The sequence below is a fragment of the Lampetra planeri genome, chromosome 34 (assembly GCF_965212315.1).
Source record: "Lampetra planeri chromosome 34, kcLamPlan1.2.h2, whole genome shotgun sequence".
NCBI lineage: Eukaryota > Metazoa > Chordata > Hyperoartia > Petromyzontiformes > Petromyzontidae > Lampetra > Lampetra planeri.
This window is the reverse complement of record NC_136140.1, coordinates 9,632,470-9,657,765: the sequence shown is the minus strand read 5'-3', so window position 1 is coordinate 9,657,765 and position 25,296 is coordinate 9,632,470. Positions and strand designations below refer to the sequence as shown.

The 25,296-nt window shown below is 54.6% G+C and overlaps 1 protein-coding gene across 3 annotated transcripts in view; it reads left to right on the top strand.

The window, feature by feature from the left end:
- The window catches only part of LOC144730120 (calcium-dependent secretion activator 1-like), a 117,056-nt gene that overhangs the window by 38,348 nt on the left and 53,412 nt on the right, over positions 1-25,296 (top strand). For 2 of the 3 annotated variants that reach the window (XM_078610691.1, XM_078610690.1), the window contains exons 3-8: positions 581-940; positions 11,578-11,658; positions 19,523-19,762; positions 22,293-22,414; positions 23,252-23,363; positions 23,924-24,063. In XM_078610691.1, coding sequence (XP_078466817.1) covers positions 581-940; positions 11,578-11,658; positions 19,523-19,762; positions 22,293-22,414; positions 23,252-23,363; positions 23,924-24,063 — 1,055 coding nt within the window. Of the gene's footprint in view, positions 1-580; positions 941-1,725; positions 1,856-11,577; positions 11,659-19,522; positions 19,763-22,292; positions 22,415-23,251; positions 23,364-23,923; positions 24,064-25,296 lie in introns of those variants that run through there. The other variant, XM_078610692.1, reaches the window with a different exon arrangement.

Sequence of the window (25,296 nt, the reverse complement as noted above, 5' to 3'; positions counted from 1 at the left end):
GCTACCTTTTCTTTTTTTACTGACGAATTTAAGGAAGCTGCCACAGCGGTGATGGTACCGGTTCGCACACCGGACTGGTCACCCATAGGTCGCCGGTTAGATTCCACCGGCAGGGAAGTTTGAAGCCTCGACGCGAGACCCAATCCGTGTGCTCATTGCCAACATTCCACGGCAATCGCTAACCCGTTCCCTACATTTTGGAACCGGGAAGCCATTCTGACAGCGGTCACCGGTTACCATTAAATGAGCCTCATCTCTTCACTGGCAGGCAGCAGCGGTCGACCGCGCACCCCGTCGTTTGCGCCCCGCTCCACGGCCGCCGGTCGAACCGACGTTTTTTACTTTCGGCTTATGCGCGCTAGACGGCCACAACGGCCACGACGGCCGCGTCGTCTGCGCGGCGATTCTCTGCGGGCCCCCAAGGCTTGCGGAGAAGCGAGAAGCCAGCAAGAGGTATCGGTGGGAGGGCGGGGGGGGTCACCCGATGAGGTCTTCTTTGGGCCCAATTGATGTCGTCTAAACGCTCGTTACCCTCTTGCCGCCCGCCTCCTCCCGCCCGCGGGGGTCCCCACCGCCGCAGGGCTTCCTGAAGGATGAGCGCGTGGCCCGCATGGTGAGCGCCGGCGGCCTGGCGCAGGGCGAGCTGCGCGACGCGTTCCGCCGCCACGTGCAGCGCCGCATCCGCGGCCTCCCCGAGATCGACGGCGTCTCCAAGGAGACGGTGCTCAACTCGTGGCTCGGCAAGTATGACTCGATGGTGTCCGTGGCCACGGGGCCTGGCGGCGGGCCCGGCGGCCCCCCAACGCGGGGCCACGGCGCCGTCGCGATGATGGTGCCGGCCACGGAGATGCTCATGTCCAAGGAGCAGCTGTACGACATGTTCCAGCAGATCCTCGGGGTCAAGAGATTCGAGCACCAGCTGCTGTACAACGCCTGCCAGGTACGCTGCCGGCGTCAACGTCGTTGTCATTTTGAATCGCGATTTAAAACGGATTTTCTTTAGAACTGCTTTTTGTGTTTAGTTTGGTGTCCTTCCCCGCACCTCCGGTTAACGCGGTTGACAGCGTACGGTGTGAAAGAAGTTCTACATCGTCCTCATCCATCAATTATCATCAGAATTATTTAGAGGTGATCTTAATCGTCAGGGCTGCAACCACCACCAACCACCACCATGATCATCATTACCAACTCCCGCTTGGTCTACGTCTCCTGCTTCGTTGAACCTTTCTCACCTCGTCATCGCTTTGAGAGAGAGGTGAGAGAGAGAGATGAGAGGGGCAATGTCCACGTGCTCCTGCCGTGCCGTGCTCCCACCCCCGTTTGCTCGTCTCACAAACGAGCGTTGGCCCCCCCGCCCACGCGCTCTGTGCACCGCGCTAATGAGCCGCCTATTTATGCATCACCTTAGACGAGTGGCCACCGACGCTGCCTGCTGGGCAACATACAAAAAAACCCACCCCACCCACCTACCGGCGAATAAGCGATGTACGCAGCCGATTGCCGGCCAATTTCGCTGATCGCATTTTGAACGCCGGAGCAATGGGGCAGACTAAAGGTCGCGCTAAACTAGGACGGCTTTTTAGGCAATCATCATCAGCAGCAATCATCGGCCCCGTTTACCATGCGCAGCCATGGCGACCTGCTACAGCAGGGGCGTGGCGTGGCAGAGTTCTGTCCAGGCCAACGGGAACGGAGGTTCGTGAAACAATTGAGTTTGACGAGCAAGCGATTTGGTTCGAGCGGGCTTCTTCGCCTGGCAGCCCGCGAGGAGAAGGGGGGGGGGGCAAATCTGTCCCGCAAAGACTCTTGAAGGTGGCCCACCGAGAGAAAACACGGACAGATTGGTGAGATGACGGTGAGCTGAGAGAGAGAGTGGGGGAGATGGTACACTCGGGGACGAGGGGTAGAGATGAGTGATCGCACGTGTCACATCAGCATACGCTGATATATTTTCTCGATTGAAAACGGATTTCTTTAGATTCGTGTGGTTAGTTTTATGGCCTTGCCTCGCACCTTCGACGAGCCTTGTAGGCCACGTACGGTGCAAAAGAAGTTCAATGTACGTAGATATTGTTTGAAGTGCCGTGACCCAGAGAAGACAACATCCTCTGGTGGGCATCTGACTTGTGTGTGCGTCTGCTTGGACGTTGCCATCCCAGTTGCCCATCGGGGGTGGCAGCAGTCAGATCTGCCCACATCTGAGCAGCTGCCGTGTTTGCAACAGAAAACGGAGCAGAAAAGTAAATAAGGGGCCGTCCATAAATGACGTCACGCACCTGGGGGGGGGGGGTCAGACATTTGTGACGATGTGTGACGACGGGGGGTGGTTGAGAAATGTGATGTCACATTAAAATGCGCAACTTTAAATAAATATAGACAACACGTTCTACTTAATTAAATATACTTTTTAATAAATGTTTTATCCTACAACATCAGAGTGCAGCGCCATTAAATACGCACTACAATGACAATAGTTTAAAGCGAATTGAAGCATGTTTTATGTATTTTTGGGGGAGGGGGCAGAGCTTTGTGACGTCATATTTGAGGGGGGGGGTCTGACTTTTTGTGACGTCGTGTGACGAAGGGCGGGGGGGGGGTCAAAAATAGTCCAAAATCGCGTGACGTCATTTATGGACGGCCCCTAAGTATGACCAGGGTCCGGTTGGGCTCTAGATGGCAGTCGGCAACACACGTTTATGCACCGCGGACACGAGGATGATGATGATTAGATGGAGCCGTGGGATCGCAATAATGGATCGGGTGAGAAGTTGAGAGGCGAGGAAGCGGGCAGGAGTGGTGGTGTACATCTCAGACGCGCCGGAAGAAAATCTCTGATCACGAAGAAGAGAGGGAAACCCACAGAGGAAGTCGACAAGGAAGCAACATGGGCGGAGAGCGAGATAACAGGCCCAGAGAGAGAGAGAGGGGTGATGCTAAGTTGGCCGAAGCCAGATGTGAAGAAGTGGACGCGGAGATGATGGCCCACGACAGGGCGAGTGGAGAGAGAGGGGCGAGTGGAGAGAGAGGGGCGAGTGGAGAGAGAGGGGCGAGTGGAGAGAGAGGGGCGAGTGGAGAGAGAGGGGCGAGTGGAGAGAGAGGGGCGAGTGGAGAGAGAGGGGCGAGTGGAGAGAGAGGGGCGAGTGGAGAGAGAGGGGCGAGTGGAGAGAGAGGGGCGAGTGGAGAGAGAGGGGCGAGTGGAGAGAGAGGGGCGAGTGGAGAGAGAGGGGCGAGTGGAGAGAGAGGGGCGAGTGGAGAGAGAGGGGCGAGTGGAGAGAGAGGGGCGAGTGGAGAGAGAGGGGCGAGTGGAGAGAGAGGGGCGAGTGGAGAGAGAGGGGCGAGTGGAGAGAGAGGGGCGAGTGGAGAGAGAGGGGCGAGTGGAGAGAGAGGGGCGGTCAAGCAGCCGGGGACCCCACGTGAGTGGTATAAACGCCAGGGAGAAGAAGAAGAGGAGGAGGAGGAAGTGGAGGAGGAGGAGGAAGTGGAGGAGGAGGAGGAAGTGGAGGAGGAGGAGGAAGTGGAGGAGGAGGAGGAAGTGGAGGAGGAGGAGGAAGTGGAGGAGGAGGAGGAAGTGGAGGAGGAGGAGGAGGAGGAAGTGGAGGAGGAGGAGGAAGTGGAGGAGGAGGAGGAGGAAGTGGAGGAGGAGGAGGAGGAGGAGGAGGAAGTGGAGGAGGAGGAGGAAGTGGAGGAGGAGGAGGAAGTGGAGGAGGAGGAGGAAGTGGAGGAGGAGGAGGAAGTGGAGGAGGAGGAGGAAGTGGAGGAGGAGGAGGAAGTGGAGGAGGAGGAGGAAGTGGAGGAGGAGGAGGAAGTGGAGGAGGAGGAGGAAGTGGAGGAGGAGGAGGAAGTGGAGGAGGAGGCGGAAGTGGAGGAGGAGGCGAATGTGGCGCGACGATAATTAATTTCTGCCGACGATCGCTCTGACATTGCTCCCAGCGCACTCCCAATGTTTACGAGCAGCGCTGAGCGGCATTTGGGCTGCGAGGGGTGGGGGGTTGGGGGGGGGTTCGAGGGGTGGGGGGTTGGGGGGGGGTTCGAGGGGTGGGGAGCGTCCTCTGCGTGCCCCCCTCCCCCGCAACGCCGCGGCTGCGTCGGCAGCTCGGCCCGCAGGCCACCTTGAGGCGTCAGAGCGGAGAGCGGCGACGCGTGGAGGTGAGGGAAGGAGGAAGGGGGGGGCAGGGGGAGGGGCGCCGTTGATCAACCGCGCCAGGTCACGTCCACGAGATCCCCACAGACTGTGACGTCATTGGCACCACTATCGCCGCCATTATTGTGTTGATTTATCATCGAAATGCGCACAATCACCATTTTTTATCGCTTCTGAAATTCTCATCATCATCAATCGGACATCACCAATCCACTGGTGGATGAAAGCCTCGCCCCCCCCCCTCGAGGCCATCGCCATCTCCTCATGGTTCTTCGATGTAACAACCCGGCTCTCGCTCGCACGCTCGACGATTTCATAGCTCCGTCTCCTCAGTGGACGTCCCCTCTCAGGCATGTTTCCTCATCGACAAGCTGCCGCTCGGAGCGTCAGTCGCCACTGCCACCACCACCACGTTACGACGATGATGATGATGGTGGTCGCCTTCATAACCACGCCTCAGTGGGATTGTAACCGCGACGCACAGGGTGATGCACTCCTCGCAGCAGAGTACGGAGCGGGGAAATCTCTCCACATGACTTGACGCCGAGAGCGCAATTGGAACATCATTTTGTGGTGGGGGGCAGGTTGGGGGAGAATCTCAATCTCAATGGGTTCCAGCCTCCCGTGAATTACTTCTCTGTGGCCACCGCCACTCCGAATCCATCCCCAATCCCAGCAGCCCCGGTGAAGACAGACGCCACTCATCCTTTCCCGATTCCTTATTCCAGTTTTTCCTTCCCTTTCCATCATTTTCCTCGTATTTTTCCATTACTTCCCTTCTGCTCTCTTCCCTCCTACTTTTTTTGTATCTTTTCTCACTCACTATAGTCTTTAACCCCCCTTGCCAGCCGTGGTGTGTGCCACGGGCACAACAGTTTTATAAAAAAAAAAACAAGGAAGAAAAAGCACGCAAATGCAAGAATCCAGTCACCCTTTTTTTAACATGCCAATGACTCCCCAAGCATCTCAGCACAGACGATGACGTTACCCTCCTAGCCGCACAACGAGATGATGTCGCACGCTGTTCGCCGTGGGACAACGCGAGACTACGTCATCACCCTGGGCGTGGAGGCGAAATCCTTTTTACCGATGACTTTTTTTTTATCGCTGTTGTTGGGCAAAGACTCTAACGATTTTCGTGGGAAGCTCCCTAATAGCGACACCAATGTACGATACTAAATTTGTGCTCCCATTGGATCTTGGTTTACGAGAGTAAACGTCTTCTCTTCCGGTCGTGCCGTCTACCTAAGTTGGAAAGCGTTCTGAGGGCCACGTGGCGGCAGTGGCGTAGCTAGGATAATTTGCGCCTGGGGACGAACTATAAAATTGGCGCCCCCCCCCCCCCCCCCCCCGTTTAATCACATACCAAAATTTAATTACATGACATGTAGGCTGTGTGTGGCGGGATATATAAACTTTTAGGTTGAGGTGTAGATTTGTGCAGTAGTTTCAGGCTGCCGCGCCCGCCGCAATAAGTTATAATGTAACATTGTAAGCCTCATTTTGGCGCCCCTTTACCTTGGCGCCCAGGGACATATGTATCCCCCTGCCCCCCCCTAGCTACGCCTCTGCGTGGCGGGATCTCCTCGCTGTTCTGTAGCCATTGCGCTAGGGCAGAGGTCATCGCTTGCCTTCGAACGGGGTCGTAATGGCTGGATGGCAGCGGGGGTGTGTGGCGGTCGTGGCTGAAGCCAGAGCTGGTCATGGATGAATGTTGTTGGGGGGCTTGCGTGTACGTGCGCGGTGGTGCAGCGGTGTTGGCGCGCTGCGCTACGAACCCGGTGACCCGAGTTCGATTCCCCGCTCATAGCCAACGCGAGTGACGATTATCTGAACCGGTGCTGGGCCTTCCCCGAGGTCTACTCTGCTTCGAATTGACGACCTGGTGCGCTGTAGAAACATCGCCACTGGGGAGACAAAGGTGTATGGCCGTAGTGCTTGCCACCCCACCCGCTCGCTTGCCGTGCCGGCCTTCGTAGTTGCCCGTTAAACACCACTTGCCCGCCCCAAAAAGTCTGTTATGATTATGCAGGGAGGGGGGGGACCCTCTGTCTTTGCGCGTTAGCGAGTGAGAGATGTCGAGCCTCTCCGTGTGAAAGACCTGCGAGCTGTAATTGCTTCCTAACGACCTCGTGAGCAGCGATCTCGCCATCCCAGCTCACGGCCTCTTCACGTCAGGCGATTCATCTCCCACTCCTACGCCTGCTGTGTCGCGGCTCTCTCCCTTCACCCACTTATCTCCTCGCCGCCATTCTCAGAGTTTATCGGTCTGACGTCTTTCTCTATGTGTTCATCTGGCTCTCTGTGTGTTCATCTGGCTCTCTGTGTGTTCATCTGACTTTCTGTGTGTTCATCTGACTCACTGTGTGTTCATCTGGCTCTCTGTGTGTTCATCTGACTCTCTGTGTGTTCATCTGGCTCTCTGTGTGTCCATCTGGCTCTCTGTGTCTTCATCTGGCTCTCTGTGTGTCCATCTGGCTCTCTGTGTGTCCATCTGTCTCTCTGTGTGTGTTCATCTGACTCTCTGTGTGTTCATCTGGCTCTCTGTGTGTTCATCTGGCTCTCTGTGTGTTCATCTGGCTCTCTGTGTGTGTCCATCTGTTTGTGTGTGTGGTCTTCATAGGTGTTCGCTAACAGCACTCCCCGGCTGTCTCTGAAGGCTACACTGGGGATGTTTGTATTTGTGCGAGCGTGTCTGTCCGTTGCACCAAATGACACTTTATTAAAATATACTACTACGGCCTCGGTGACGCGAGCAATACATACGGGAACGTCATCTGTTGTACGCGCACGTGCACACAGCTGTCTCTGTCAATCCACTGCTGGATGAGACCCCCCCCCCACATCTAGCACGACGACTGCGCGAGAGATCCCAGTGGATGCTCGGTCATGTCAAGGATCGGATTCGGGAAAATAATATTCACGATTTAACATAAAAACGTACGTAATTACATTCAGCTAAATTGGTCAATGTGTCAAAACAAACACGCGTTTATTTTATTTTTACCGTGAAAAGGTGGAAGCTGTCTGCACACACACAGATGCGTTTGTCAACACACGCAATTTGTCAACACAGATGCGCTTGTCACAATTCGCTCATGACGCTCGCCCACGCGGTCCCAATCTCTGCCAATCCTCGGTTAAACCCAAATCTCTCTGGGCGTTAATTGACTCGGCTACCAATTCTCACGATGTTGTTTATCTAAGGACAGCTTGAATTAATTCCTCCACTCCCCCCCCCCCCCACGTGTGTCGTGAGGGGGGGGGGGGCGTTACCTCCTGCCCCCCCCCCCCTCGTTTAGCAGATCAAACGTCTCTTCTGATCAAAGCCCAGATCATCACAGCATCCTAAATCAGTCGCAGGCGGAGAGAGCTCCCCACGTACTCACAGCTCATATATGTGCACACCTACAAACTGTTGGGGCACGGGCTGCGGCTACACTTGCCCCACTCCCCCAACCCCCGTCATAGGAATGTGGAATTTCCAACACTGGCTCGACAAGGGCTGTAAACATGGAGGGTGAGCACCCACTGCCTCATCTGGCGAGATGTGATTCGGTGTGCCCAGCTGTTATCTTCCTTACCCGGTATGCAGGAGGTTTTGGGTTTGATCCCGACCCTTGCACCAGTATTACAGCGTTTGTAGTTTGCATGACTCTCTCTCGCCCCGTGGTCGCGTGGATTTTTCTTCGACTTCTCCGGTTTTCCCCCACCACATTTAGAATCAACATCACGCGTTTAGAATATTTGGCTGCTGCTATAAATCCCCACGTGATAAGCCACTTCGTTGAGCTGTCGTTTGTGATAGCCAGGTCGCGTCTGAAAAATATCTATATAGCTCAGTGGGCCTTACCTGGTAAAATAAAAAAAAACATTTCAACACCTCCAATTGACACGGCTGGCTGTATACGGTGTGAAAGAAGTTCTACATACATACTTTAATTGTTTCATGAAGACCGTGGCTGGGAACTGAACTCAGGTCGGGGTTCCGCATTGCACGGACCATTGTTATCGCCACTCTCCACGCACACCTGCCCATACAACACACACATCCATACAAAGCAAAGACAAAGATTCCCCGTATAGCCTTAACATTCTTTCGGGGCAAGTGCTGTTAGCAAGCACCTATGAAGGCCGGTAAGGCACACTAGGAGGTGGGTGGCCAGCACCACGCCCGACCGCCTTTGTTTCCCGAGTGGCGATGTTTACTCCTAATCGCACCGGGTACTCATTTGAGGCCGAGTCGACCTAGAAGAGGCCAAGGAACGGTCCGATAATCGTCACTGGTGTTTGTGGCCGTGAGCGGGAATCGAGCTCGGGTCGCCGGGTTCGTGGCGTAGCAGGCGCTAAACCACCACACTACCACAAATTGTGCACGAACGCACACGCACACACGCACACGCACAGACACGCGCACAAACACGCGCACACACACAGACACACGCGCAGACACACAGACACACGCACACCCAATGCCGCACTCTGACTCGCATAGAGTCACACCGGCTGGTGGCAGCCTCCCCCTCGCCTGTAGTCATAATGAGCTTGTTTCCGTGGCAATGCTGTTTCTGTGGCAACCCCCCCAACCCCCTGTCTTTCTTTATGTACCCCCTTGCCCATGTACCCCCACCACCACTCTCCCCACCGTTACACCCAGCACCCACCCCCACTACCATCACCACCACTACCCCCACCACCATTCCCACCACCACGACCCCATCACCGTTACCGCCTATCGCTGCCCCCATCGCTACTGCCACAACCTACTACGCTACCACCACCACCACGATTCCCACCACCACCGTTATGTCCATCACTTCCACCATCACCACTGCCACAGTTATCCCCATCGCTACTACCACCAATCCCACCATCACCACCGCAACCACCACCACCATTACCTCCACCACCATTACCACCATCACCCCCCGCACACCACCTACCCCCAGCAAAACCCCCACCACCGCTACCCCCACCACCACCGCCATCCAGTGCCCTTGCCAGCCACGGGCGTGATGGTTGGCAAATTTAACCGGAGCTGACAGAATTCGCTGCCCAAAGGAGCAGTGCGAGAATAAGACCGCACACACCGCAAGCGCGTGGTGACATCATCATCGGCATAAGGGCCACCGTCATCACCATTGGCATAAGCGGAGTCATCGACAGCATCGTCATCATCATCATTGTCATGAGCCAGAGTGTCATCGTCAGGAGAATGTCATCATCATCATGGTTGTCAATATTGGATCCTAATTCATTGTACAGGTGTTTCGGGTCAGATCGTGTAAATATATTAATGTGTCGTTGAGCCCACCGCATCGGACACAGCCAATTGGTAAGGTTTGTTACGTAAACAGCAGAGGTGGGACAAAGTCATTGTTATGCAAGTCCAAGTCGAGTCGCAAGTCATCAAATTCATGACTCGAGTCTGACTCGAGTCCAAGTCACATGACTCGAGTCCACACCTCTGGTAAACAGAACATGCCAATTCCTTACTAGTACAGCACACCGGTGTGGTGGAGAGCACATTTATATATTTATGCGATCTAACCAAAAAACACCTGGATTTTGGATGATATTGGTCACGAAAGCCTACGTGTTAAACTGGATCCTAATTGTCATCGTCATTGTAGGTGTAAACATAATCATAATTTAATATAATAATAGGGGTTTTTCCCCTTTTTTCTGGCAACAAAACTGAAACCTTTTTACAAGGATTCATGTTTGCATTAACCACAATACTTGCAGTCAAAATGCAAACAAAAATCACACCCTGATAATATATGCATTGTCCTTGAAACTGATTGGTCCACACCAGAGACAGCTTTCTTTTGAGCCTCATCTCAATTGATGCTAGACCAGATGAGGACAAAAGGCATTTTTACTGCAAGCATTGTGGTTAATGCAGACATGAATCCTTGTAAAAAGGTTTCAGTTTTGTTGCTAAAAAAAGGGAAAAAACCCTATTATTATATTTTGTTACTGGCAAAGGAGGTCTAATGATGTAGATCATGATAATTAACAGCATCTCCAACAGTATAATCATCATAAGAATAATTGCTTTCATCACAATCAGATTCATCATTGTATGTATTTACATTTGAATAATCGTCATCACCTTTATCAACAGCTTTCTCATCATTGTCACACGATCGGCGTAAACATCATCATCGTCTTGAGTAATAAATATACGTTTAATTACCATCGTCATTAGCATTTTTATATAGGCATAAGCATCAACAACATCATCGCTATCGCCAACATGAGATTCATCATCATCCTTACATTAGCATGGTTGCGGGAGCAGCAACACCATTGATTATTTATCATGTATGCGAATTGTATGGTAATGATGCACTTATGCTGATGTCTGTAACAAACCCAGATAGAAAAACACTTCAGAAATTCCACGGACTCAAAGGTAATCGCTTGACAAAACTATAAATCGAATCGAAGACTCCTCATTGTGACACTTGGTTACATGGCTGGGGCGCCGGGAGATGGATCGTGATTTTGAAGGCGCTTCTGAGATACTTTTGAATCGGAATCAATTTCAATCAGAACTACAAATATCGTCCCTCTGAAGTGGGTCCTGTATAACCGGGGCACGGAATTGATCCACATGGTCAATGTTTCACGATTAGTTTCTCGGCATTATCATCAACCATGATCAATCTACTGCTGGCTGAAGGCCTCCCCACTAAGCCGTCGCCACTTCTTATGATGATGGGATGGAGCAAATCCATCTCTACCCCTGCAATCGAGTGGTGCACATTGTAAAGAGTTATGCTCCTTGATTACGTGCTTTTGTGAGCCACTGTAATTCACACCTTTAATGTAAATAGTACAATAATCATTTGTACAAATAATGATGATAATACCAATTATTTACCCACAAGCATCGCACCGAGTCTCAAGACACTGCTTCAGGAGGCTCCTGCTGTATTGGGATGTTTGGCCAATTCTATCATCGATCGGTGCTTGGATTTTTGCCACGTGCCATCTGCCGACCGACTCAACTGCTGGGTGGACAGAGGCGGTCGGGCTTCAACAAATCCCCACCCATTGCTACAAACGCCGCGCCGGCTGACCGAACCGAGCCTGGATTGCAAGTCCAGCGGGTGCCGCCCGTTACTTTACCCTGCCGCACGCGAACCCACCGATCGACTGACTCCTCCGCGGCTCACCCAATCTGTACGGCTGGGCGGACAGAGGGCGGGGAGACTGAAAATTTACGTGGCCATTTATTGTTTCAACTGCCGCGCCTGGAGATCGAACAAGGCGACCTGCTAGATCTCGGCCGGTCTCTATGGCTGCACTGTTCCTGGCAACAAAAATGATTCGGTGACAAAGGAATGAATCCCTCGCTGCTCTTTTCTCCCTCTCTTTTTTCCACTCCCCCCCCCCCCGCCGTGGCGCGCACGCAATGACCCCAGTTGGACAACGCAGATGAGCAAGCAGCACAAATCCGCAGGGAGTTGGATGGACGACTGCAGATGGCCGAGCAGATGGTGAAGGTGAGAGGATAAGAGGGGGGGGGGTGTGTGGGGCGTTTGGGGGCCAGGGGCAAGGCTGGGAGCAGCTGGCAAGGGCATTCAGTAAGGGCTCTCCATGGGCTCCTGTAAACATTAAAGAGGATACCTTGGGCAGTAGAATCAAACACACACACGTGTGTGAATTATAATCACCGACCGCCCTCGTGTATTATGAACGGCTGTGCACTCTCCCCGCTTCGTCTAAGACGCGATGCGCATCTGTTTATTGATTTATCGAGGGCGCCGTTATTTATTCATCTCGTTGAGTTCTTTTCAAAGGGGTTGGGGCCGATGTTCGTACACCTGCCGTGCAAGACCCGGGTTGGTTCTCAGAGGATTGAGATTCCCCGGGACAGTTGTTGTGTGTGTGTGGATATGCATTGTTGTGTGTGTATGGATGTGTATGGACGTGTAATAAAGGACTCTTTCTCAGTGTCGATCTCCGTTGTCCTGTATTTGGGTTCGTATAAATCTCGCTCACACGGCGTCCTCGCTCAGGCCCGCATCTCCTCCGACGATCACTCCACAGCCACCCTGCTGCTCCGTTCTGCAGCCTCACTGCTGCTCCGCCCTGCAGCCACACTGCTGCTCCGCTCTGCAGCCTCACTGCTGCTCCGCTCTGCAGCTAGTCTTCCACAGCCCGCTAGCCCTCTGCGTCCTGACACCGATGGCTGACGGTGCCGACGTCTCCCGACGCGTGGCGATCGCGCCACTCTCCCTGTACTGCCCAGCGTGGCCTCCTCCCGTTTCACTCCGTCTCAACTCCCCGATCCCCTTCCGGTTCTCTCCCTAAATCCTCTCCCCCACGTGACCCTAACTCCTCCCTCTCCTCATGTGACCCAGACTCCGCCCCCCTCAATCCTTGCTCGCATTACACGCCCCCCCCCCCCCCCTGATGAAAACCCAGCCGTCCCCGCTGCAACAGAATAAAATAATGCGAGCAACATTTTAACCATCTGGCATCACTGTACAACGGAGATTATAACAAAACGATAACAAGAACAACAAGAACAAGAACACAATCAAGGAAAGGGATTTGGAACGCGTGCGGGTCGCCGGCCCATCCGGAACGGGCAGCGGCCCCCCCCACAGACCGAGAACGCGACGGGGTTTTAAGAGCGACGGGATTAGAACCGCCCGCCGCTGTTGGAGGCCCGTCAATGCCAAGGTCCCGTTCCCCAGAGAGACCCAAGTCTGGGGTCTCCCGCAACCGTGTCTGTGGTGGGGTTGGAGGGGCAGCGGGGTCAAGTGTCCCCGTCGCCGTGGTAGGCCCACCCAGAGCAGGATTCGCCGCATCCGCCTGCGTCACGGCTGGTTCGTCTGTAGAAGGCACGACAGGCGTGCTTGCAGGGTCAACAGGCAAAGGCAGAGGTGCGTCGGGTGCAACAGACACCGGCAAGGCAACATCAGGAGATGACGCATCCGTCAGCGGGGCCACGTAGGGCTTCAACCGAGACGTATGGACGTACCAGCGCCGCGATCCGAACCGAACACGCGCGGACTGCGGGTTAGGGACCTCAATAAGCTTAACCGGCCCTTGCCATGGTTTGTGAAGCTTAGGGGAGGTCCCCGGCCGCACCTGCGGGCAGTGCAGCCATGCCATGTCCCCCACTCGCCAGGGGCATTTACCGTTCGAGCGCCGGGCGCAACGTTCGTTTCGCGCCTGGGTCTTGGCAGTAGCCAATCGGGCCCCCTCCCGTGCCTCGGTGACGCGTCGAACAGTGTCTTGAATGTACTCGGGAAGAGGCTTAACAAGACCCTTAACCCCCGTACCCAGCTTTACGTCCACCGGCGGCACATTCTCGCGGCCGTACATTAGAAAAAATGGAGAATACCCTGTGGACACATGAGGCGTCATCCGATACGAGGAGAGTACCCCAGGTATATGCAAATCCCAATCAGCTTGTTTCTTGTTAACCGTGTGACATAGCATGGCCGACAGCGTCCGATTAAGCCGTTCCACCATGCCATCCGTCTGCGGGTGGTAGGGAGACGTACGAACCTTCTTGGTTCCCAGAGCAGCGCACACTTCCGCCAACAATTTAGAAGAAAAATTTCGCCCCTGATCCGTGAGTAGCCTTTCCGGCGCCCCTTTGTCCTGTACATATCCAAACAGGAAGGCGTCCGTGATAGACGTCGCCGACTGGTCGGGTAAGAGCCAAGCCATCAGCCAGCGGGAAAGATATTCCACCCCGACCAGCAAAAATGTATTGCCCCTAGCGGATGGCGGGAAGGGTCCCAAAATATCCAACGCCACCAACTCGTTAATCCGAGTCACCTGTATAGACTGCACCGGCGGCACATATGGGTTTTTAGTCGGCTTCCGCCGGGCACACTCGAGACACGCCCGAATGTGTCTGACGACATCCGTCGTCATGCCGTGCCAGAAGTAGTCTCGCTGCAACATTAACAAAGTTTTCTGCACCCCGAGATGTAATAAAGTGTCGCAGTGCAGAGTCCGAATCAATTCGTACCGTAACGACGACGGTACCACCAGACGCCAGCGGTCGTGCAACCCCTCCCTCCACATGAGCAACCCATCCCGGAGAGCGGCCCCCGGCATCCCACCGGACAGCAATCTCCCCGGTCCCTTCGCAGCCCGACTCCGTAAAGCCCCCAACGAGTCATCAAGCAATTGCTCGCGAATCCATACCGAGCGTGGCAGGTTCAGAACCCCATCGGCCGGTTCTGGGCACACCGGAGCCTCAGACACCTCGACCACTGACACAACAGGCCGAGGGGGTAGCTGAACCGGCGTACACCTATTCGTACCCGACGCGCAAGCGCAAGGGGACCCCTGCGGTAATCTGGAGAGCGCGTCCGCGTTCGCGTGACGCGACCCCTTCCGATATTGAATGTCGAAGGAAAATTCCTGCAGGGTTTCCAACCATCGTGCCAGTTGGCCAGATGGTTGGTCAACTCTCAGGGCATATTGCAGAGCCGCATGGTCCGTGCGCACAATAAAAGAACGGCCGTATAGATACGGCCGATATTGGCAGAGAAAATAGACAATAGCCAATAGTTTGCGGCGAGTAACGCAGTAGCGAGTTTCTGCCGGGGACAGCACGCGGCTACCGTAGGCTACCACGCGTTCCACGCCACCCTTGGACTTTGACAGAACGGCCCCGATCCCGGTGTCACTAGCGTCCGTATCCAGAATAAAAGGTCGATCAAAATCCGGATAGTCCAATGTCGGCGCCGTCGCCAACCGATCGCGTAGGCCCTCAAACGCCGCTTCCTCCGGTGGTCCCCAACTGAACCTCCGACCCTTCCCCGTAAGGAGGTGCAAGGGCCTAGCGATCATAGCAAAGTTCGGAACGAACCTGCGATAATATGAGGCGAACCCAAGGAAGCGGCGTACGTCCCCAACTGAGGCCGGGGTTGGCCAGTTGCGAACGCACGCCGTCTTCTCTGGGTCTGTGGCCACCCCGTCCGCACTGACTATGTGTCCCAAATAACGCACGGATCGTTGCAGTAGGTGACACTTTTTGGGTTTAAATTTTAGATTGGCGGAGCGCATCCTAGCAAACACCGTCTCCAATCTTTGTAAATGTTCGTCAAATGTGCGGCTAAAGACGACATCGTCTAAATAAATCAAACATGTCTCCCACTGCAGACCCGTTAACACCAGCTCCATCAACCACTGAAAAGTGGCGGGGGCAGCATTCAAGCCCATCGGAAGACAATTAAACTGAAATAAGCCCTGCGGCGTACGGAAAGCCGTCTTTTCCCTCGAAGACTCATCCAGGGGAAGCTGCCAGAATCCCGAGGAGAGATCGCGTTGAAAAAAACTTCGCCCCGGACAAGGCATCGAGGGAATCATCCATACGCGGCAGGGGGTACGCGTCTGCCACAGACACCTTGTTTAATTTTCGAAAATCGATGCAAAATCGCAGTTTCCCATCCTTTTTCTTCACAAGGACTACCGGCGCGCCCCATGGACTGTTAGACGGGGATATTATGTCAGCAGCCAGCATGTCCTCCACTGCACCACTAACCTGATCCCGCTCCGTCGGGCTCAACCGATGCGAGTTCAACCGAATGGGAGCGGCGTCCCCCGTATCAATGTGGTGGGAAAGCAAGGAGGTGCGTCCCAAGTCAAAATCATCGGAGCTGAACACGTCGGAATAGCTTAGCAACAGCGCGCAAAGCGCGGACCGTTGTTCTCCGGTCAGGAATGAGTTCTCCCCGCACAACTCGGCAAGCCATCGATCATCCTGCCCCGTGGGCCCCGAAACCCCCCCTACCATGTCCCGGCGGCCCCGGTCGTCATGGGCCATGAACGTGGTCGTGGCATGAGCCAAAACCGTTCCGGCCGGTACGCTAACAGTCTCCACACTCCCATTCAGCACTTGTAAAAACGGAGGCTGGCCCGGCCGGACAATCGTTTGTGCCCCAACTAGCACCGAGCCGCCCGTTATAGCCGTGGACGGCGATAACAAAACCCCCGCCGCTCCCTCAACGCCAGGCACTGGTTTCCGATATCTCAACGGGATAAGCATCTGCGAACCAGGTGGAATGTCAACAGATACCTCGGACAGCGCCTGCACCTCGCAAACAGGGGCAGACTGGCCCCAGGGCGACGGCAAGAACGAAATTTTCCGACCCCCCAGTAATTCAATGCAATTTTGATCAAACCTTATTTGAATGGGCATTTTTGCCAGGAAATTGGTCCCCAACAAACAGGGCACTGCGAGGGACCTGGAGATCAAAACGGTCCCTGAAGCCGACACCCCCCCAATCGATTTGTTGGCGTCCACCTGGCCCACAATGCCCATACTTCCCCCGTTCGCCGCTATGCACGAGTCATAAACCGGTCGCACTCTCCCCGGCGGAATGCCCAAGAGATGGAAAATTACGTCCGAAATAATGGTCGCGGACGCACCGGAGTCCACCAAAATATGCACCTCGACCCCCTGAATAGAACCCGGTACAGTGGACGACCCAGTAGCGACCGCAATCACCCTCCGTGCCAATCTCCGCCATTGCGTCAGCGAGCGACATGGGTCAATCGGCGGCCCCTCGTTGTTAACGAAACACGGACCGCGCGGCGATGGTGATGCATGAGGTGACAGGCCTTGCCGGGTGTCTTATGTGCACCGACTTGCCTGGCCTGGATGGTCCTTTCGCGTCACGTCCGTGGTCGAGGCCTCCTGCTGGGGCGGCTTCGGGATGCGAGCCCAACAATCCCTGGCAAAGTGGCCCTTACGGCCGCAGCGGAAACACTCCACGTCGTTTCGGCACGCGGCACCCCCTCTGTCCTGACGCTCCCGCGTCGGCGGCCCGGACCTCAGCCCCGCTCCCCCCCGAGCAGGCCACTGGGCGGAGGCGGCCGTCAACTCCTGCGGACCCTTGTCGTCAGGAACGTAGACCACCTTCTTAGGATCCCACCCCGTAGCACCGCCTTCGACGATGGGGCCCCCCGTCCAAGCTGACACCTGTTTCCAGTGTCGGAGGTTAAATTGAGCATCCAAGCACTTAGCTGCAGCACGGGACGTCAACTTATCATGGCTGCACACCGGCATGGGGATCCCCAAGTCTCTAGATAATTCCAGCATCTTGCCCAACACGAGGGGTTCCAACAAATCCGGCTCCATCTCGGGATATGCGGCCATCGCCAGTTCCAGAACGGCGCCTCGGAATGCCACCGGCGATTCTTCGGGCGCCCGTTGTCGCTGTACGAATCTACGATGGGCATCGTCCGGAGGCTCATACGCATCCGCCATTTCCTCAAAGACACCCTGTAGCGTCCTCTTCTTGTCGGCCTTGATGGAGTGGAAGAACCTGACGGACTCGTCGTCGAGCAGTGTTGGTAGGACTTCCAGGGCCTCCGCGTCCGTCCATTTGGCGGATCGTAGAGCCGCTTGAAAACGGCAGGCGAACGCGCTCCAATCGCCGCCGATGGAGAACTCTTTAACAGTTGTTAAATGATGGCTGCGGGTCCTTGCTCCGCCGTCCTCCGCCGATGGTGACTCGCGCGGCAGCGACAAGATGGCGTCACTCCGCAACGTGTTCAAGATGGCGGCTTCCCGCGGTGGAGGGCGCAAGATGGCGGCTTCCCGCCGTTCCTCCTCAGCCACGCCCAAGATGGCGTCTTCGTGCTGCATGGTGGAGAGGGCTGACGGCGACGGCAAGGCCCCGGCCCGCTGTTCCCCGCCGGGTCTCCCCGAAGTCGTCGCCGGCGTCACGAGGTCGCACAACTGCACCAACACCATCTTCAGTGCCTCCAGTTGGGCCGCCACCTGTCGCCATCCTTCATCAGCGTCCACTCGCGCGGATGGACCCACCGAAGCGGCAACGTCCTGCACCCCCGGACCGTCGCTCGTCCCAGCGTCGCTTCCCCCCTCCATCGTCGGTAGCGCCACCGCTGGAGGGAGGTCGTCTTCAGAAGATGCTGCAGAAGATGGTGCAGGGACGTTCTTTCTTCTGAGCTGTTTTGACATGCCATTTCACTTCTGACACCAATGTAATAAAGGACTCTTTTCTCAGTGTCGATCTCCATTGTCCTTTATTTGGGTTCGTATAAATCTCGCTCACATGGCGTCCTCGCTCAGGCCCACGTCTCCTCCGACGATCACTCCACAGCCACCCTGCTGCTCCGTTCTGCAGCCTCACTGCTGCTCCGCCCCGCAGCCACACTGCTGCTCCGCTCTGCAGCCTCACTGCTGCTCCGCTCTGCAGCTAGCCTTCCACAGCCCGTTAGCCCTCTGCGTCCTGACACCGATGGCTGACGGTGCCGACGTCTCCCGACGCGTGGCGATCGCGCCACTCTCCCCGTACTGCCCAGCGTGGCCTCCTCCCGTTTCACTCCGTCTCAACTCCCCGATCCCCTTCCGGTTCTCTCCCTAAATCCTCTCCCCCACGTGACCCTAACTCCTCCCTCTCCTCACGTGACCCAGACTCCGCCCCCTTCAATCCTTGCTCGCATTACAGATGTGTGTGTGTGTGGGGAGGGATAGTGCAGCGGTCAGCGCGCTGTGCTATGAATCTGGTGACCCGAGTTAGATTCCCGTTCTTGGTTAACACCAGTGATGACTATCTGAACCAGTCCTTGGCCTCCCCTAGGTCGACTCAGCCTTAAAGTATTACTTTGTGCGGTGTATAAAAACATCACTCGTGAAGGCAGCCGGGCGTGGTGCTGGCCAACCACCCCCTCATATGCCGTGCCGGCCTTCATAGGTGCTACTCACTAATATTGTTGATAGAATTGCATCTCACATCTCATCTCAAACATTTGAAAGGACACCCCCAGTAGCAGCTGTCTCCTGTCCAGCACAAGGTGACTCAGCAGCTGGCCTGCAAGTGGGAATTCATTTGCCAGCATGGAGGGGGGGGGGGGCGATCATTACTATGTTTAATCCCAATTAAGTAGTTTGCGGAAAATGTTTTAATTTGGCAAATTTGGACCCTGACGCCTGGCACACAATGGCCTACTCGTATTGAACGATGCCACTGTGAAGCAGTAATAACTAGGGCGGCCTGCCGTAATCGAGCTGCAAACATCTACAACGAGCAGGGGAATACTAAAGTAACTAAACTAAATAAAACGGGTTTTTTTAGCAGGGAAGGCTCACTGAGCGACCTGGCCACAAATGATTGCTCAACGAAGTGGCTTATAAGGTGGAAATGTATAGCGGCTAAATACTTTAAACGCATGTTTTCTATATGTGGAGGGGAAAACCGGAAGACTCGGAGAAAAATATACAGCCGGCGTCAGGATCGGGATCGAACCCATGACCTCCTCCATACTAGGCGAGGGAGATAACATCTCGCCCCAATTCCAGCTGGGCAACATCACCGCCCCGTCTTATCCTTGTGCGTGCATGCGTGGTGCATCCTTGCGCAGGAGCGCCGCTTCCCGCGGCTGGTGCAGCGCGAGATGGAGGCCATGTACGTGGAGGAGCTGCGCGCGGCCGTCAACCAGCTGATGGCGAACCTGGAGAGCCAGCCAGTGGCGCGTGGCGGGCCCGACCCCAAGATGCAGAAGATGAAACGCTCGCAGAACTCGGCCTTCCTGGAGCTGGGCGGCGACGAGGCTGAGAACACGCTGTCTAAGTCCGACGTCGTCCTCACCTTTAACCTCGAGGTCAGAGGTCACAGGCGCTCGCTGATGGCACGTGGTGGTGGTTGATAATGGTTTAATGACAATTCCTTCATTACCCAGGAAGGCCGTGCAGAGTCTGAAAACTCTCGATCAGAAGGGTGCTGTACTTGAATATTTGGCCAACACCAGGTATGTTTATGTTAGCTATGGGGAGGAAATGTTTGAATAACCTGGAGAACAGGGGGAAAACATACAAAATCCACGCAGAAAGGTGCTCGTGCTACCACTGCACCAGCCTACTGTGCCAACCCTCATCAGTGTTACCAAATTCGTCACTTGTTGTCGCGAGATCCCAAGTGAACGATTTTTCTCTCAAAGCGACGGGCGACAAATCCAGTGGCTTTCCGGGACGAGGGCTTTACACAGATTCGGTGAGCAGATTCTGGGTGTGTATGAAGGAGCCTGTGTAAGTTTACCACGTGCCATATGGGGGTACTGTATATCACCCGGCAACATTTTTTGGCAACTTGAGATGGTCCATCGAGCAGGAATGTTGAGCTTCTTTTTTGGCGGCTTGACGCTCTCAGGAGTCCCCAACAACGGAGATGGGGAAACATTTTTTGAGAAAATGTAGACTATTATCTTTGTTCACAAATCGGAATATTTTATTGGAAGGACTTCATTAAAAAAATCCCTATCCTGTCGATCGTTGCAAAGTTGGCAACTCCTGCAAACAAAAACGGAATTGGACAGCCAGTATGTGACGCACCTTAGTGGCCTCGCTCTCGGGTGTGCAGGCGGTGTAACTGCACCGGTGCCCCATGGGGCGGAAGGGACCCAGTGGAGGCAGGGGGGGCATTGCAATCCTTGCACCAGGCCATGTGCCAGCCATGCTAAACCACCGCTGCCCATGGTTGCACCGTGGGGCAATTGGAGATGAGGCAATCTGTCCGATAATCTGGGACGGCGTAATTGATAAGTGGGTTGGGTGGATTGTGGCACGCATGGGATCAGCCAGGGAAGTTGATCTCGGTAAATACGAGACCCGGCTAATCGCAGCACACGTAAAATCGGGAGCCCACGTAATTTGGAATTTGTATTTACGTCATGAGGGTTTGGAAGCAGCAGGAATTAGACCCGCAGCTTGGGAGGGAGGAGCCGGATCGAGTCCAGGAGGTACGACATGGTGCGTGGATTTGTGCGGTGGCCGAACAATCGAGTGTGCAGGCGTTTCAACTACTCGCTGCCCTCCCACGGGCCGGAGGAGCCCAGGTGCCGGGCTACGAGGAGGGGACGGGGGTGGCAGAGGGCACCACGGTGGCTAGGAGATTTTAACTACCTCGCCTGGTATATAGGAAGGAGGTCGTGGGTTCGATCCCGAACCAGACGCCTGTATATATGTATTTTGCATGTCTCTCTCCCCTTGGTTGTGTGGATTTTTCTCCAGGTCCTCCAGTTTCTCCCTTCACATTTACAAACATGCGTTTAGAGTATTTGGATGTAATCAATTTCCACGTGATGAGCCACTTCGTTGAGCTGTCATTTGTGGCCAGGTCGTGTCTGAAAAAGAGCAATATAGCTCTGTGGGCCTAACCGTATGAATAAAAAAAAAATTGAATAGTTTATAGTTGAGTTAAAGAGGTGGGGTGGGGAGGAGGGGAATGTGCATTTAATACATCTTTGCCGATCATGCTACACCACTGTTGTAGACTCGGAGAGAGATCCACACTCCGATAGAAACCCAAAGCCTTACATAGGCCGAGTTGCGATTTCCAAGTTCTGAAGTGTCGCGAGTTTATGGTTCCAAACATGGTCACCAGTGACTCGCATAGAGATCCATAGATTACATAGACGCCCACGGATCTGCATGCAGGCCCATAGATCCATTGGTGTCGCTCTCGAGGTTGCAGGTGCTGGAATTGAACCCCGGGGCCGAGCGCAGGTGTTGGGCTACGAAGAGACGGGGGAATTTGACAGGGGCAGGGGGGATCGGGGATGGGGATGGATGGCATAGCAACCATACTGCACCACTCACGTTCGTCTGAAGTGTTGTGCTGTGCAATGTGGTGTGGAATCTTGCATTGTGTATTATAGTTTCGTGGTTGTGAAGTGTTTTCACGTTTGTGACCTTCTGTTTTGTGCTCTGTTATCAAGTGGTGTGACGTGTGTGGGTGTGTTGTAGCATGCTGTGTAGTTGTGTGTTGCGGTCTGCTTCGACGGAGTGTGTGCGTGTGTAGTGGCAGCCGCTCGTGCGATGTGTTGTACCATTTTGTGCTGTCGCTTGGGCACTTTTCCTCTCCCCTGCGGTTGTGCAGCCATGTGTTTTTTGTGGTTCTGCGATTGTGTATTTTTTTTCAGTTACATGGTCTTGCAGTTGTGTGGTTTTTCAGTTGTTGTTTTATACATGCAGTTGTGCAGATATTTGGTTGTGTTAATGTTCAGTTATGTGGTTGTGTGATCGCTTGGTGGTATGGATGCGTGGCTTTGCGCAGTTATTTGGTTGCGGGTTCAAGCGGATGCTTGGTCGCGTGGATCTATATCCGCTTGGCTGTTCGTCGTTGTGCGGCTGTAGATTGTCATCCATGAGGTGGCGGGGCTTAAGGCGCTGGCTCCGAACCGCATCGTCTACTGCACCATGGAGGTGGAGGGCGGCGCCAAACTCCAGACCGACCAGGCCGAAGCGTCCAAGCCACGGTGCGCGATCGCAAAAGCTGAGACGCGTCGACACAAGGCTGTGATGCTCCATCTGTGGCCGTTGGCGCCTCCCGTGTGTGCGCTCGCTTAACAGCACTCTCCCCGAACAGCCTGTGAGGTGTAGGCTATTCGGGGGACGAGGGGGGGGCAGTTTTGTTGTCTCTATCTTTGTACTTGTGCTGCTGGGGCAGTGTGAGGGTCAGGGTGAGGATGAGGGACTGCGTGACGTGTGTCGGTGACATGGGACAGAAGTATTGACTACAAACTACTGTCATCCAGCACTGTGGAGGCAGCGAGGGTTAGGAGACAGCACGAATGTTGGAAAACTAAACTTTTTATTTTATTTTACCACGTGTAAGGCCCACTGTGCTGCGTAGCTCTTTTTCAGAAGCCACCTGGCCACAGATGATAGCTAAACGAAGTGGCTCATCACAAAAGCCAAATGCTCTGAACGTTCTTCCCGTGGGCGTCGAGGTGCCATACCCTGGCTTGCCAGGAGGAGGCAGTACAGCAAGTGGATTTCTATCTATCCGGGGATGAAGTGTTGCATCGCCCATGCCCAGCACATGTCGGTTTCCTCCGGGTGCTCTGGTGTTCTGCCACACGTATGAACACTCATTAATGGGCTAAAAGCATCTTAATATATAGAAGACCGCAGAGCTTAAGTAGTTGTTGGCACCAGCTCATGGCCCAAGCTTGCCTTCCAGCTTCGTCAGCAGTTTCCCGCCCGCCGTCGTAGCGAAACGCACGGCAAGCGCGTTTTCACATTTTATTTCATTTTCACTCTCCCCGTCGCACTGTCCCCTCCCCCTCATTCCCTGTCTTCCCTCGCCACAGCTGGGGCACTCAAGGGGACTTCACGACGACGCACCCGCTGCCCGTTGTCAAGGTGAAGCTCTTCACTGAGAGCACCAAGGTGCTGGCACTCGAGGACAAGGAGCTCGGCAAGGTAAGGCCTCGAAACGACGCTCGCCTCTCCACCCTCGCAATACAGAGCTCATCGATAACCAACAGACGGTGCCGTAAGCAAGCGCCTGACACGGCGCAAGAGGCAGCAGGTGGGCGGGTGGCCAGCACTATGCCCGGCCGCCTTTATACACCAAACACACCAGGTACTTATTTATGGCTGAGTTGACCTAGGGGAGGCCCAGAACCGGTTAAAATAATCGGCACTTTCATTGGTCATGAGTGGGAATCGAACTCGGGCGGCCGGGTTCGTAGCGCAGAGCGCTAACCACTGCGCTACTCCTCCACACCACAGCTCGCCACACAGCTCACCGATTGCCACGCATCACACACACACGCGATGCTCCACAGGCTACACTCTCCACACCGTACAGCGCACGCTGTGTTATCAATGTTGCACACCGTACGCCACGTGGTGCGGCATGTGGCGAGTTTGGGGAGCGTGGTTGTACATGGTGAGCCGTTTGGTGCGTGGTGGTGAGTTTGGTGAGCGGTGTGGCATGTGGAGAGTTTGGTGAGCTCTGTGGTCCCATCTGCTCCCAGGTCCTGCTCACCCCGACGCCTACCAGCCCCAAGTCAGCTGACTGGCACAAGATGGCCGTCCCAAAAAACAGCCCTGACCAGGACATTAAGATCAGGCTTGCGGCACGCATGGACAAGCCTCAGAACATGAAGCATTGTGGGTAAGTCACGTGATAAATCACCCCTATCACTGCTGCCCCCTATACCCAGGTAGGTAACCTGTCACCTTATCTCAAAGCACGATGGGTAAATAATAGTCGACTCCCAACGTGGTCTTCTTCTTCCTCGAATCGTGCCACTCGTGTGGGGTCTGCTGCCATCTTGGTCCTCTTCCTACCCTGGGGAATCATCTCCACATCCACTCCACAGTCCTTCACATCCTGGTTCACCACTTGGAACCCCACCTATGACCAATCCTGCCTGCCAGTCTTCGCCCTGCTGTTTACACGTTCATGACCTCTGCTGCCAATGTGGTTCTCCTCTCTTGTTACACTTGGGTCGACTTTCTCTCGGCTCGTCTGAGATGGGTACCACTCCGGCATCCTGCATGGTGGGGGGGGGGGGTGAGGGAGGGGGAGATGCACGCTTGAAATTACACTGTGAGACGGGAAGAGGAACTCTTGGACAAGAGAACATACGCAAGTGAGAGGCAAATATTCACTGCTTACAAATAATCAACGGACTTGGAAAGAACACAAGGTGGGATTGTGGCCTCAGATCGAGTCCAATGAAGAAGAGGCAACCAAAGGAGCGAAACACGTCAGAGAGGGCGGTGGAGCAGTGAAATCGGTAGGCGATGTTCTTTTTCGTATGGCCAATGTTTCTGTAGACCAACAACTATAATTTTTACATTGCGGTGGTTGAGCCAGATAACCGTCAGGAGCTAATGATTAGGAGCTCAATGGATTGTTACATCCATCGCAAGAGCGTGGGAGATGGTGACGGCTTTGGGTCGGCCTTCATCTATCAGTGGATTGATTATGGATGATGATGATGATGATGACGAACGGCATCAGCATCGGCACCTACGAGACAAAGGTGACGGAGTGCGGCTTCTCCGGCGATGGCAGCGCCCACTCGATGCGGAGCCACCCAGGGATGTGTTGCTTTCACTGTCGACCATTAAAGTGAGTTTGAGATCTGGGAGGGGTGGAGGGGGCAGGGGGTGGTAGGGGGAATTCCTCCCAAAGGGTTTATTGCAGCAGTGGGTGCACAAACCCTGGCTGATGACGATGACGATTGATGATGATGATGATGAAAATTGATAATATCGCTGGACACGATATTAGTCGTTTTCCTGCTATGGGAGTATCGAACAAATATTAGCTGCAACAAGTCCAGCAGCTTTCCCCGTGCCGGGGTCGCGCCTCCCTAAACCAGTGGTGGCTGGTGCA